General features: G+C 37.2%; 3 protein-coding genes across 5 annotated transcripts in view; all 3 read left to right on the top strand.

Annotated features, from left to right (window-relative positions):
• LOC134814772 (stromal membrane-associated protein 2-like) overlaps nt 1-14484 on the top strand; it is a 90601-nt gene that overhangs the window by 71382 nt on the left and 4735 nt on the right. For 2 of the 3 annotated variants that reach the window (XM_063822986.1, XM_063822988.1), the window contains exons 2-3: nt 8202-8335; nt 8599-8699. In XM_063822986.1, coding sequence (XP_063679056.1) covers nt 8203-8335; nt 8599-8699 — 234 coding nt within the window. In that variant the 5' untranslated portion in view covers nt 8202. Of the gene's footprint in view, nt 1-8071; nt 8336-8598; nt 8700-14484 lie in introns of those variants that run through there. The other variant, XM_063822987.1, reaches the window with a different exon arrangement.
• On the top strand, nt 4402-6771 carry LOC134814735 (sorting nexin-27-like). Its single transcript, XM_063822925.1, has 2 exons — nt 4402-4671; nt 4871-6771. The coding sequence occupies exons 1-2, from the start codon at nt 4442-4444 to the stop codon at nt 6177-6179; spliced, it is 1539 nt and encodes a 512-aa protein (XP_063678995.1). The 5' UTR covers nt 4402-4441; the 3' UTR covers nt 6180-6771.
• Nucleotides 7078-7972, top strand: LOC134815687 (uncharacterized). Its single transcript, XM_063824249.1, has one exon. The coding sequence runs from the start codon at nt 7102-7104 to the stop codon at nt 7849-7851; it is 750 nt and encodes a 249-aa protein (XP_063680319.1). The 5' UTR covers nt 7078-7101; the 3' UTR covers nt 7852-7972.

Consider the following 14484-nt stretch of genomic DNA (forward strand, 5'->3'; position numbering starts at 1 on the left):
GCTTCCGAATTCATTTTGATAATAAACCACTTTGCACTTATAGTTAATCCTAGTGTTATCGCTTATGAATTATAGTGCTTATTGTACAGATTTTTAGGAAGGGCATTTATTAGTTGATGTTACACAGGGAGACTAAAGTGCCAAGAATCTGCTGCTCACTGCTACTAACTGCTGCAAATGGCGCGCGCGCGACAGCAGCAGTAGCAGTTTCTTTGCACTTTAGTCTCACTGTGGTTATGGTTCATTATTAATATTATCCAGAATGTCCCTCCGGCCAACATACACAAAATTGATGCTGTTCATCGAGCGACATCATTGCATAGCATAATTATAATGCGAATTAGTGATTTATAATTTATCTGTCCTATTGTTGATAAAACTAAAAGTATTCGTTTTTAAAAGCGTTTATAGATTATCTGTTTTTCTTCTCAAATTCTTAGTTTTTCTGGTGGGCTGGCTAGATCAGGCCCACGAAACCTTACTGACAGTTGACACGGGCATAACTTTAAAATTAAAAGATATAAATACTTCAGGTTTTTAGTTCACATAGCCATGTACAACTACAATGTACGTGTCTAAACGTACTGCGTGACGCGCTTGTATTTCACTGTGCCGCCTTCGGCGGTCGTGCGCTACTGCAAGCAAAAGGGCTCTGGTACGGTAAGAGCAAGATTTTTATATTTTAAAATGATTGTTTTGTCATTTGTAAAAAATAATTGTCATACGTTGTATGACCCGCCGCACACGAGTGCGCGGCTCCCCTGTATCGTCGAAACTCACTAGATAGTGAAGCGACAGTGGGAGTCACCACGTGATTCAAAAAAATAACGTTTCCTCCGCACGAGGAAAATTACATTATTGACGAATGTTACTCGTCTAAATTTCTTCGAAGTAGCGCGCGCCGCTTTCTTCTCGAAATGCCCGACGGCAAGTGCTACGAAGTAGCGCGCACCGGACCAGACCATTAACAATGGTCAATTACATTAGAGAGATTGTAAATTTTGAGTTATCCCGAAAACTATAATGATCATGAAATTTTGGGCCATACCAAATAAAAGGTCGCAGCGCCTACCAAACCAAGACGCGCGAGTTGGACGTTCGTTTGAAACAAATATTTTACGAGTATTTATATCACTTGATTGACGATGTCAATCCGTCGAGATCGTTGCTCTGCAAAGCAGAGCAACGATCGTCGACAAGAATGCTAGTTCGACAAGAATGCTAGTTCGACAAGAATGCTAGTTCGACAAGAATGCTAGTTCGACAAGAATGCTAGTTCGACAAGAATGCTAGTTCGACAAGAATGCTAGTTCGACAAGAATGCTAGTTCGACAAGAATGCTAGTTCGCGCGGCGCGTCGAAGCGGCGAAGTCCTCCAATTATATCACCCGTTAAGGAAATTATAGATTTTGAATTATCGCGAAAAGTTTTATTATGGGCCGTATAAAAGTGCGCAGCTTTAACTTTGCGGATTTATGTTCTCTGATTGGCTGTATTGTACTACGCAGAGGCGGCTCGTGGGAGGTGGCTGGCAGTTTTGTTGGGTGTCCAATCGACAGACTGAGGATCAAGGGGTTCAGGTTGCTCTATCCAGAGCCCTTGCGCTTGCAGTAGCGCGCGCCCGCCTCACGGCTTTTCTTGACTTGTGAAACAAGCGCGCCCGCAGTGGCGCGAAAGCACATGGTTAGGTGAAGGGTTCAGGGGTGGGAGACTTGGGGCCGGGCCCACGCTCCCTCCAAACTACCAATTACATTACACACAGGGCCTCATGTATTTAATGTGTCCCACTTCACAGCTAGCGGCGACTGCAAACAAAACCAAAAACTTATAATATGGGTGAAACAAGACACCACACGTATACGATCTCAGCCGCGCAGTATGATAGTGCAGTCAATAGTTCAAATTGCAAGGTGTCCTGGACGACCAAATCATATAAATTACCTATAGTGGGATGCGCTTGATGTGCTTTGTACCGTTTACAATTAACAATGTGTTAAAACTGCGCGGCTAGGCTTTGTCGTCCAAAGGTAGGATTGGACGACCAACAACACAAAATTTCAAAAAATCATGCGTGCGCTTTCATTCCAACGTTTCAGTGAATAACTGGACGCCCTCAATAGCCGCCTCTGGTAGTGGTACAGTTATAGTTAGGATTTGATTCACGATGTCAATCCTTCGCATCTCGCCGATCTGCATACGTGGTGGCGAGAAGAATTATTTGATGCGCGGCGCGACCCAGTAGTGCATCGCGCTACAAATGACAAAGTTAGGATTACCTGGCACTTGATCTGGCACTTGTATCTGGTATTGGATCTAAAGATAGGCTGATATATAGACCCAATATTTTTATCATTTCATTAACGGGTGATACTCGTAAAATATTTATATTTGTTTCAAATATATAACAGGACCGTACCGACGAATGCAACTCGGCGCGCGTCCTGGTAGGTTATAAACCTAGCTACAATTATTTTAACGCATCAATTCAAATCAAGTTTATTCGGATATATATTTATTAATTGATTGTGTATTGAATTGGTGATATATAATAAAATTGTCTTTTCTCAAAAAAATGTTTCTCACAATTTAAAAAGATGTTGTGTCATTTTACTCAATTTAAAATCTACACCATTGGGATTTTCGAAATGACATCACTGCTACTGCTTAACATTTTACAAGTTGTTACTCAACAATCTTATTTTAACAAAAATAGCGTACATGTTGAAAATCGCAAAATTACAATTTTTTATTTCTCCATATTTCATCAAAAAATTCATTTTGGCGCATTGGTCGGAATAAATAAAACATTTGGTAAGGTAAAGTAAAGCAAAGTAAAATTTATGACATCACTGATCACATTATCACACGTACATGTCTACAAAATATTTGTAGGTTTATAACCTACCAGGACGCGCGCTGAGTTGGACTCGTCGACGCGGTCTTGAAACCAGAAACAAATATTTGATAAACAAATATTTTACGAGTATCACCCGTTAACAAAATATTGAACGATCTCCTGCTGCTAGGAAAAACTCGTACCGTTCGAACCATGAACGAATACACGAGTTTGCGGTTAAAGGTTCGCACTTACTGCTCGTCGCCATTTGTTGAATCGTTGAGACAAAGGATACACTCTAGTGGTGAAACATTAAAGGCTAAAACAGTAGCAATTGGTTAGTAATATATAAATAACATAAATCAACAATATAACACATCGCATGTGAAAAAATTGTATCACGTGGTGACCCCCACGGTCGCTTCACTATAGTGTCTTCACTACAGGGGGAGCCGCGCACTTCGTGCGCGGCGGGTCATACAACGTATGACAATGAAAAAATACATAACAAATATTTCCCTACCATGTGCCAACATTAATTATTTAATTATTTATCAAATACAATATTTAAAAAATATTTATCAAAAACATAATCCTTATTCAAAACCTTGCCACACAAGGATGAAACCAAAGATAATCGTTAGGTTTTTCTTTATTACTGACATATCTGGCTCCCTCGATTCTTACTATAAAACTTCATTAGAAACATCCCGAAACAAGCAATCATTTGTAATCCTTTTAGAAATCATATCTTTCTGAAATCCTTGTAATTTAATTTTAAAGCCTAAAACTGTCACAGAGTTCTTGTCGTCCGGAGGGAGTTTTTTCCAATATGGAATAACTCGCTCCGGGAGAAAAGACTTCTGGATATTCTTGATTTTAGTTAAATTTCTACTGCATCTGTTGCTTTCTTCAAACAAGATTAAGACCGGATCTGCTAATTCTAAACATCCCCAATCATAATCAGTTAAAACTTAAACCACTTGTTACTTTAAAAGCTTCTATGAGGTCCCCACGTATTCGCCGCTCTGCCAGCGTTGTCAAATTGAGGATTTCCAGTAGGACTTTTTTCCTGTGTTTGGAAGTTGGAACAAACTGTAAAGAGAAACTGCGAACCATGATGCCTTATATCTTAATATTCTCTAATACCATTTGCACAATCATGGACATGACATATATTCAAACTTTTGCAGTAAGTTGGATAAAAACAGGATAAAGACACAAATCAGCCCTGGGCTAAAACGTAAAACCTGCCAGATTTTGTTCTATGAAATTAATCCCTTCAGTATTAGACAATAGTCTGCTTCCAGAGGTATATCATGATTCATTAAATAATTTGTGCACTATTATACAATCCTTTGCTATTTCATAAAATCTAATCCTTAATCCTTCATTCTAATCTCCTCGATCGATTTAGCTGAATGATAGGAAACTTAATTGAGGGTTAAATGAGGATTGAGGAGGGGTACCTGTTAAAAGTTCAAAGAAAATTCCTAGGATACCCCTTTAGTGCATACTGTAAACATAGTACTATTAACTATTAACTATTAATTATTATTATTCATCCAGAAAACTTGGGCTCTATGTCAAGTGGTTCTGTCATCAATGATGACTCTACAAAATGAGAATGCTGACCAAGAACATGAACCCTATGCACCCCACTGTGTTATCATAGTGAAAGGAATCCAGGGTTTTGGATTTAATGTCAGAGGTCAAATTGATGAAGGTGGTCAGTTAAAATCTATTAATGGCAGCTTGTACCCTCCTTTGCAACACATCAGCAATGTTATTCCTGGGGGCCCAGCTGACGCAGCAGGAGTTCTCATGGGTGACAGGTAATTGTGTAATTAAACTGAGTTGTCGAGAATGTCAGGACTAAGTACTTTATTTAAACTGACAAATGTCTTTTCTCAAAAAAATTGTCTTTTCTCAATTGATTCTTATCAATGTGTGACATCATTATTGGTGTTTTAGAATATTATTATCTAGGGTAAATCAAAATTTTCATCCTCATATTAATTGTTTAAATTTCAGAATTCTGGAGGTGAATGGGATCAATGTGGAAGGGGAATCTCACTCCAAAGTTATTGAATTGATAAAATCTAACCCAGAGAAATTGAGGATGTCACTTATGAGCGTACCCCCTAAAGAGAATGAGCGTCTTGATGGAGAGTCAGTATCATATTGTAGTGAGGACGAGTTTGAACTCCATAAAGTTGATGTGACCATTCCAAGTATGTCCCAAAAGGACGAAAATGGAAAAATTGTTGTTTACTATAATGTGTACATTGATGGCAAATTTCTATGCTCTCACAGGTACAAAAACTTTCATGATCTGCAAGTTGATCTGAAAAACAAGTTCTTTCAGTTTGACTTTCCAAAATTTCCGGGAAAATGGCCATTTCAATTGAGTCAAACACAGCTAGAAAAAAGACACAAAGAACTTGAACAGTGGCTCATTCAAGTTTGTTCGGTGGCTCAATTGTTTAACCATTTTTATATTCAAGATTTCCTTGGGCTTGTTAACAATGACAAAAACAACGAAAAGGCAGACATTTCATCCGTTGGATCTAAAAGTGAACCAGATAATGCTGATATCAAAGTTCTCCTGCCTGATCGAAGCTCAATCTGTGTAAATATTCCTACTGAGTCTTATGTAAAGCAGCTCATAGAAGCTATCTGTGATAAGATAAACATTTCACATGAAAACTCACAGTACTTCTCTGTTTTCAAATCAAGTGATGCAGATGTCTTTGAGGTTCCCCTTTCTTTGAGTGAAAAGCCTCTTGAATTACATGTACAAAACTATAATGAGTCAGGAACACTGAAGTTCACATTTAAAAAGTTTATTTTCTCGAGCAAAGATGAAAACGAAATCGCTGAGGACCCAGCCTGCTTGAACATCTTATACCAACAAGCTGTAGATGATCTGATCAATAAAACGTTTGATACAACAGGAAAGGAGATAGAGCTTAAGCGCACTCAGCATATCTCTACTCAGCGAGAGTTTTTGGAAGTGGTCCAGTCATGTCCTGGTTACAACACAGTCTCATTCCCTCACTGTGCGTGTGACAGTCGTAAAGATGGACATGTTATTTTGTCAATTTCCTTTCAAAAGATTTCAATACAAGCCTGCCTTTTGACGGGGGAGAAACAAGATCAGATCAAAAACTTCACTTGGGCTACAGTCAGTGATTACGGCTCTGATGGAGAAATTTTCCATTTTACGATCTCCAAAAGCAACTCAGAGAGGAAAATATCCTTGACGACTCCGTTTGCTGATTTTATGTCACAGAGTTTTGATCGAATCACTGCAAGCAGGGACAGTGTTACTTCAACTTAAAAAATAATTATTAGCATTGTAGGTAGCAGTAGAATATTCAATAATGAATACTCGGATTGTAAAATTACCATTTTATAGATATTTTGAACATGTGTTAAAAATGCAATACGTAATGATTGATCAGGTTGCAAATTTGGTTGTTTAATTTCTGCAAAATTCTTTTTTTAAACGGCAAAATTAAATTGTTTTGGATTAGTTGAGTTAGTATTTAGTGGGCAGCTAGCTATTGAGATAATTGTTTTCTAAATTGAAGATGTTAGATTTTTTCTCCTGATCTGAAATCAAGAATGAATTAGTAATAGTATGCTTACTTATTTATATTGTAAATCTAGTGAATATAGATATTATAACGGATCTTTAAGTTTTCTAGTGCAGGACACGTTGAGCTCAAATAACAGGTGATGGACTTCACTTGCTGTAGTTTCAAATTTCAATTGTAATCTTTGGTGTGTAAAACTCATTCATTTCTGTTCAGATAGAAAATTTTTGTGAACATTTCATTTTCTATGTATCTTACGAGATGTTAAACGACGTTATGAATCTTCAATATTGGATTTTTGTATACGAAATTCGACTCAATACATTCTTATAATTTGAAGTTTTATTCCAGAGTCTTAAAATCCAATTAACTTGGTAAATCCACATATCACGAAAAAATTCGTTTCACACTTAAATTATTTCTCACACATTGTCGTATTTAAAGTCATTTCCCGAATTTCATACACTCCTTTAAACATCTCATCTTTCTACCTATTCAATTAGCTTATTTAAGGGTCATTTTATAAGTAAGTGTGTCAATGTGAAAAGATATCTTGCAGCCTGTTTGATTTTTTACATGCATTTACCACCGTGTTTATATATTTCCAGTTCTTGTGTCCTTCACTCCTTTCAAAGCTCTAGAAATGAATGGTTTAGAAGATTAATGGAGGTGAAATCAGAGGATCCCAAAAAAGCGCTCAGAGAACGCATATGGGAGGTGATGGAGAGAGAGCAGCTTGTTCCATACCCACTCCCCCTCACAGGCCGTATCCCCAACTTCTACAACAGTAAAAGTGCAGCCTACAAACTGTGTTCCACAGGAGAGTTCCGCTCTGCAACTACCATCAAGATACACCCCAGCCTCAATGCTGAACCACTGCGGCACCTCGCTCTAAAGTTCGGTAAAAAGGTCCTGACCCCACCGTTACCCGGGCACGATTTCCTCTACTACCTACTTGATCCAGCGTGTATTGAACCTGCCTTCCACAAGTTTGCTGCCAGTAAGAGAGGGTTCAACAAGTTAGGTATTCGCTGTAAACTCTCGGAAATACCTCCAGTAGATCTGGTGGTGGTAGCAAGTGTTGCCTGTACTCTGCAGGGTGCTAGAGTTGGTAAAGGTAAGGGCTACGGAGAGGTGGAGTATGGGATACTCAGGGAAATGGGTGTGGTGGACGACAATGTGACAATTGCTACTGTTGTTCATGATGCACAGGTTGTGGAAGGTAGTTGTTTGCCCCTGGAGTCTCTGTCGTGTCATGATGTCCCCGTTGATATTATCTGTACTCCAACTAAAGTGATCAGAACTATGACTAGTGTTCCAAAGCCGGGAGGGATATTTTGGGAACTTATTTCCGAGGTGATGATGGATGATATCGGGGCGTTAAAAGAATTGAAGTCGTTGAAACAGATCTGAGTAGGATGAAAAACTGAGCAGTCTTTAGTTAGTTTCGCTCAGAAACTTAGCAGTCTTTAGTTAGTTTCGCTCAGAAAGAAATAAAATCACTTTTTGTAGCACTGTTAGTACCTTATCATCATCATCGGGCTTTTTTCTGTTAACCAGTTTTCCTTAGAAGCATAAATAAAATAAAATTGCTAACATTTTTATATGAATTCTCACTCTATTATAATATTGACATCAAATCTCTCATACTATCTGCGGCGGTTTTGTGCACTATATTATAATACTTGTTACTATATTATAATACTTGTTACTATATTATATAATTACTTGTTACTTGTACTAAACTCCATTTATACCTGTAGGATGAGCTCGAAGAGCAAGAAAGCAGACGCTGAGAAGTTCCAGCACCAACTGTTGGAGGTACTGAAGGATGATCCCAACAGAGTGTGTGCTGATTGTAGAGCTAGAGGTCCTAGATGGGCAAGTTGGAACTTAGGTTGGTTGCAAGTTAATAGCTTACATTATAATTTATATATGCGATTAATTTTGACTGAGCATTATATTTTAGTTAATCAATAATTTATACAGTACTTTGATTGGATTGATTTATTGTTATCTTCTTAAGAAATCATGAGATGCACGGTAACTAACCAATTTAATCATAAATAAACGATATTTTTCAAATTCCATCAAAAGCTTGCGTCCACTCGTTCAGTAATTGGGGTAATTTGATAACAAGTTACAATAATCTCCTCCCAGGTGTTTTCATTTGTATAAGATGCGCTGGTATGCATCGTAACTTAGGAGTGCACATTGCTAAGGTTAAATCCGTCAACCTCGATACATGGACTCAAGAACAGGTAAACACTATTTCGCTAATTATGTATGAAAAGTGCAGCATATTTCTTCAAACTATTTGCACATTTCTCACATTTTTCTAACTCGACAAGATTTCTGTAAAAGAAGGCACAGAAAATATGGCTGTAATTTTTGTCCAGCGTATGACAAGCTAGACTGTGGTAAATTGTTTGTCGACTTGTCCTTAAAATCTTAAGATTTTAACCTGCGGAAGTGTTTATATAGTGAGATGCTCTCTGAAAACTTCAAAATACATGTATTTAGCTTTATTAGATTGCAGGTCTCACTGTACTAGGTACTGAAGATTAAGGGTTATTCTGTTGGAATTTATAGGACGTGTTATGGTGTGCTCTTAGAGTGCGTCCTATTACAAAACTCAAAACTCTGTTCCTATTCCTGCACACTTTCTTATAATCTAATTTTTTTTCTATGGGGCCTCCTGCAAAACTCTTTTGTTGTTCTCCACCATCCTTGTAATCTCCACTTATTTTGATTTGCCGTATTATGGTCTGGTTTAATATGACCCTCAATTTTCATTTAACGGATCATTTCTAATAATAACTGACGTCTGACAGTTAAATATGGAGACTAGAAGAATGGAGACTAGAAGTATTCTTACTATGTAATTTTTACGCACAAGCCATGATAATGTACGAGCCACGAGGTAGCGTATTACAGTTCTACCGTTTTCCTGCTCAAATTACAACTTTACATAAGATTCTAAATTTACAGAGAAATCCTCCCAGGTAAGGTACATTAACCACACTAATATACAATACACCTAACGTAAGGAGATGACACTGTACTACAACAGTAATGTTAGAAGTAGGATGTACATTAATAACAGATACCGTACATTACACTACATTACAGTAACACTACACTGTACACAGCTGTCTGTATGGTAATCAGCTGTCAGGACTCAGGATACAGTTTCAGTATTATTATTCTAGAAGCTTTCCCCGGAGGAGCAGCTCTTTAACAATAACTTGACACTGTGCCTGGAATGTGAGGTAGAGATAGTCGGCATGTTAGGACTTTGGCACTTATCACTACAATGTGATTGTTGAATGTATGTCGAGACACAGTCCTTTTAAAAAATGATTTCAAATTTAATTCTGAATTTCTTGGCGCCAATTAGCAATACCTTGTCTAACTATTTAAAATTGCCATGAAGACGAGCGCTTTTGAATGATCGGAATCGAATTTCTGCTAAATTTACATAACTACACTGGATTTAAATGAGCCTGTAGTAAAGTAAATATATAGAGTAACCTGACATCCAGTAAACACTGACCTGGTTCTCATTGTTCTCCTCATTGTTCTCAGTCTATATTATATACAATCAGCATTAACACAAGACGTATTGGGCTGAGGGGGGGGGGGGGGCAATTGGGTTAAATGAGAATCTTATTATCACCACTTTAATTAGCACGTACATCACAATGTATGTTTAAACACCTGAGTCTAATTATCACCCAGCTATAATCACTGTAATCCCCTGTAATTAGAATGTACTCTGTATTAAAATGTATTGTGTATTAATTGTATGTACCAATCACTTATAACCAGGATCTTCAGATCGCATAATTATATAGCTGACAAAATAATTATATGCTTTGAGAAAATCGAATTACAGCTTTATAGTTTATATCTTTTTAGCTGCACCCGAAGACACATAAACAAACATAATATGTACTCCTTTATAAAAATATGTGTCCACAAAAAAGCCTTAATTTTACACAAGCAAAGACCATGCGAATATACTGAATATAGATTCCTTACTAGAGTTAACTCGTCTTAATCCCTCTATATTATTAGCTAAACTGAGTTAGTACTGAGTACAATGTATATACTTTACTAGAGACAGATACCATCAAGAACCAGTACTTAGTCCATAATATGTCAGTATGTACGAGAACCAGTGGCTATAGACGTAACCTAGGGAGATGTCGCGCCAGTTAAAGCATACTATTATATGGGCAATTTCATGAAACATGAACAAGGAGGGGAAAAAATAAATTTCAGTTATGAAACTAGCTTTGATTGGAGTCTGAAAGAGAAGATCATAAACTGTAAGACACAAAAAACCGCTTATAAATATCTCACTTCGTTTCTGTGTTATCGCGTTTTCAAAATACCCATAAATTGTCATGTTTTACAGGCCAAAACTACTCTATAATAAAAGCTGTTTACTAAAAAGAGATTGTTGTAATATTCATTAATTCTTGATCTGTAAAGGTGCATACCACTTCACTGGAGCTGTATGCAAAATTTGGGACTCAAAATTTAAGCAGATTCGGAGCAATGCTATTCTACTTTCTCCTGTTTTTAGTGTAAATTACTATACATAAAAAACAAAAAAGTTTTCTGCTGGCCACATTTCATGTTATTTCTTGCTGAAATCTTGCTAAAACAAGCTAACTCTGATGTCAAGACATAATGTACTTGTTTATTTAGATCCATAGATATCAGATCATGTCAATACCAGCGTCAAGTAAGTTACATGTCAAGTAATTTACGTGTCAAGTAATTTACACATATGCTTTTTATTTAGTAATAGTAGTAAAACACAACAAGTAACGATTGTCAAACAGAATAAAAGTTATTTAAAAGTGATAATAGATTGGTTCTGGTCAGAATTTCATTAAAGAAATCTATAAAAATGGTTAAAAATGGTTAAAAATTGACTTTTCGAAAATAATACTTTACTTTACAGAAAATCCAGTGGCCTGCTTGAACACAAATTTTTGAGCTGGGAAACATTCGTACATTTACGCCCACCTACCTACTCTGTATAACTGGGCTAACTGTGGACCCAATCAGTGGATCAATCAACCAATTAAAGGGGCCGGGGGTCTTCATCAAAATTCCCTCGAAATTGACTTTTTAGTTGTTTCTGATAGAAGGGAGTGATATCTATCAGATGCTTTTGGTCCCATGGAAAAATATTATTCCTAGCCGAAATTATTGTCGGTCAAAGGTCAGCACTTATGTGTAATTGTATTGCGCAAGCGATTTTCAATCACGTGTCCTGAAAATCGAGTCTAAAAATCTATCTTCTCCTACATTTTTTGAGCAATCACCCTGAAACTTTCAGGATATGTTCTAGAGATAATTTAAAAGAGATGAGCCAGACAGAATTTTGAGATAGGCCTTTAAACATATTTTATTCGATTTTGAAAATCTTGGACCTCGTTTTTTGACGATTTTTTGAGGTCCAAGATTTTCAAAAATTGAAAATCGCTCGCACAATACAATTACACATAAGCGCTGACATTTGACCGATCATAATTTCGTCTAGGAACAATATTTTTCCATGGGACCAAAAGTATCTGATAGATATCACTCCCCTTTATTAGAAACAACTATAAAGTCAATTTCGAGAAAATTTTGATGAAGGCCCCCACGGCCCCCTTAATTGGCTTATGATAAACTGATATATCATTATTAATCATATATTACATAGTTCATACACTTAGCAAACTAATTAAAGACAAAGGGGCAGCTTTAAACAGTTAAAATCAAAGGATTGTGTAACAGTGTAAACTACTTGACACAAAAGAGTAACTTACTTTACAAGGAACAAAGGCTTCTACAGAACACAGCTATTAACCATTTACCAAAACAAACCCTTTCCAGTACAGGCAAGACATTTGCCAGTGTGCATGAAAAATATTTAAATGTTTACTCTCACACCTGGGCACGAAATGAGATTTCAATACACGTTGGTCAGGAATGTCAATTTGTGCCCTGTAATTTACTTTACATTTTCAAACGTGCCTCACTCAAAAGCCATAGCAGTTGGAGTAAAAATCTTAATATAGCTGTGTGTGGAGTACATAGGAGATGTTTCATGCAATTTATCATGATTCTGTTATGTTTGTGTAATGCTTGAGAGTCAGAATAAGGCCAAATTTTTGTGCAAAGTGTAATTTACTTTACGTGAAATCGCCCATATAGTAGTGTAGATTCATTGTGAGTATGATATATCCCAGATTGGTGACAATACGATTGTAGCCACAATATAACAGTCAATCTAACCATTAGCAGATACAATACAGAGCACAAACAGCAGGTACAATCATGACACCATTGTTACTAGGCTTTTATCACAGCTTTATAACTACGTTATATACCGGTATATATACCCCAGTTAGTGGCTTCAGAGTGGTAAACCTTTACGCGCTGGTATATTCTAGCTGCCTGCTCAGCTGTAACAGTGAGCAAACTGAGCAGAAACAGTGAGCAACCTGAGCAGAAACAGTGAGCAAACTGAGCACATAGTAGTCTTGTGCATACAGTGCTCCGGAGAAGGCTGCTTGCATTGCTCCCTTCAAGGTGCTAGCACATTACCGTACCATATAAGGGCTCGGAAATGTTATTGCCTGACTAGAGAACAGCATTGGAAGTTGGAACCCAGGATGATTACTTGTGCTCTAATGTCCTCAGGACAAAGATGCACTTAGTTTACTGGTAAACTGTGATGAAAGGCAGCAATGAGTTCTTGCTAAATTGTAATAGTAACTAGCCACTACCAAATCAACGAACTCAGTATGAAAAGGTCACTTCTTTTCCAACCATTTTGAGTTCCTCTCTGAGTCAGTATCAAGAAGCGAGTGAGTATCTTTCTTTGATGCGTTTATTGGTTTCAAATCCCAATATAATGCAGTGTCACTTGCAACTATGAGCTCATTTGGTCATCTTTTTTGGCATTTGTTTTTAGCAACAAACTACCAGTTCTCTGTAGATGAAACCTAGATAAATGACCACTTACTGATCATAAAGTATAGCATAGTGGACAGTCGTGTACCATTACAACAAACAACAAGATACAAGGGCAGGTCTCTCCCACAAGTTGGGATGGCCTGAGGTGCTTTAAATCTCCTTTTCGGTAACCCTAAGCCACTCTGTGCCGAGGCACTATACTAGCTGTAGGGGGTTAGTCCTACGAGCCAGAGAGTGTGTATCACCAGCCGAAGCTGTACCAAATCACAGCTTGGTAACTGGCCGACTTGCATCCGACCGGATTTGAACCCGGGCCTTCTGCTTGGTTGGCGATCGTGTTACCACTACACCGCCGGCCATTACAGTACGCCGTATATTCTATTATTCTAGTTGCCTACTCAGTCGTGATGTACGACCTACTATTCACTAATGTGTTTAATGTTGCAGAAATATCCGGAAATGAGGGATGTTATAACTTGAATTATGTGTATATAAGGTACACACAGGTTTACTATGACGTAATATGACGTAGTATGACGTAATATGTCACGTGCTGGTGTTATTGGAAGCCTGCAGCATGTTGCTAACAAAATTATATAGACAATGCCATATAAGGGCATGTAAGACCATAAATTACGTATTTAATACTGTGCGGTAAACTTAAGGATCATAAGACAATGACTGGATAGGATTATTATTGAAATCAACAACAAACATAATATAAAGGGGTATATAATATGACCAATTACTATATTACAATATACATGTATTTAGGAGTTAGAATGGTATGTTTAAATTAATACCATATTCCTACGTCATTAGACCATAACTTTACGTCATTGATTACGTCATTGATTACGTAATTTTAATGTTATTGATAGCCTGTAGAGTGTAGGGAGATGCTAATTTCTGGGTATGTATAATTAATACCATACCATATATTAGGGTATATGGCCATATTACATTATGTATTTACCAGACAATATGTTATTCACAACATACTACAAGGTAGTTACAACGTAATCGAACTCCACCTTATCACACATATTTTCTTTAGGA

This window comes from Bolinopsis microptera, chromosome 5, assembly GCF_026151205.1.
Source record: "Bolinopsis microptera isolate Bmic1 chromosome 5, MBARI_Bmic_1.0, whole genome shotgun sequence".
NCBI classification, from domain to species: Eukaryota; Metazoa; Ctenophora; class Tentaculata; order Lobata; family Bolinopsidae; genus Bolinopsis; species Bolinopsis microptera.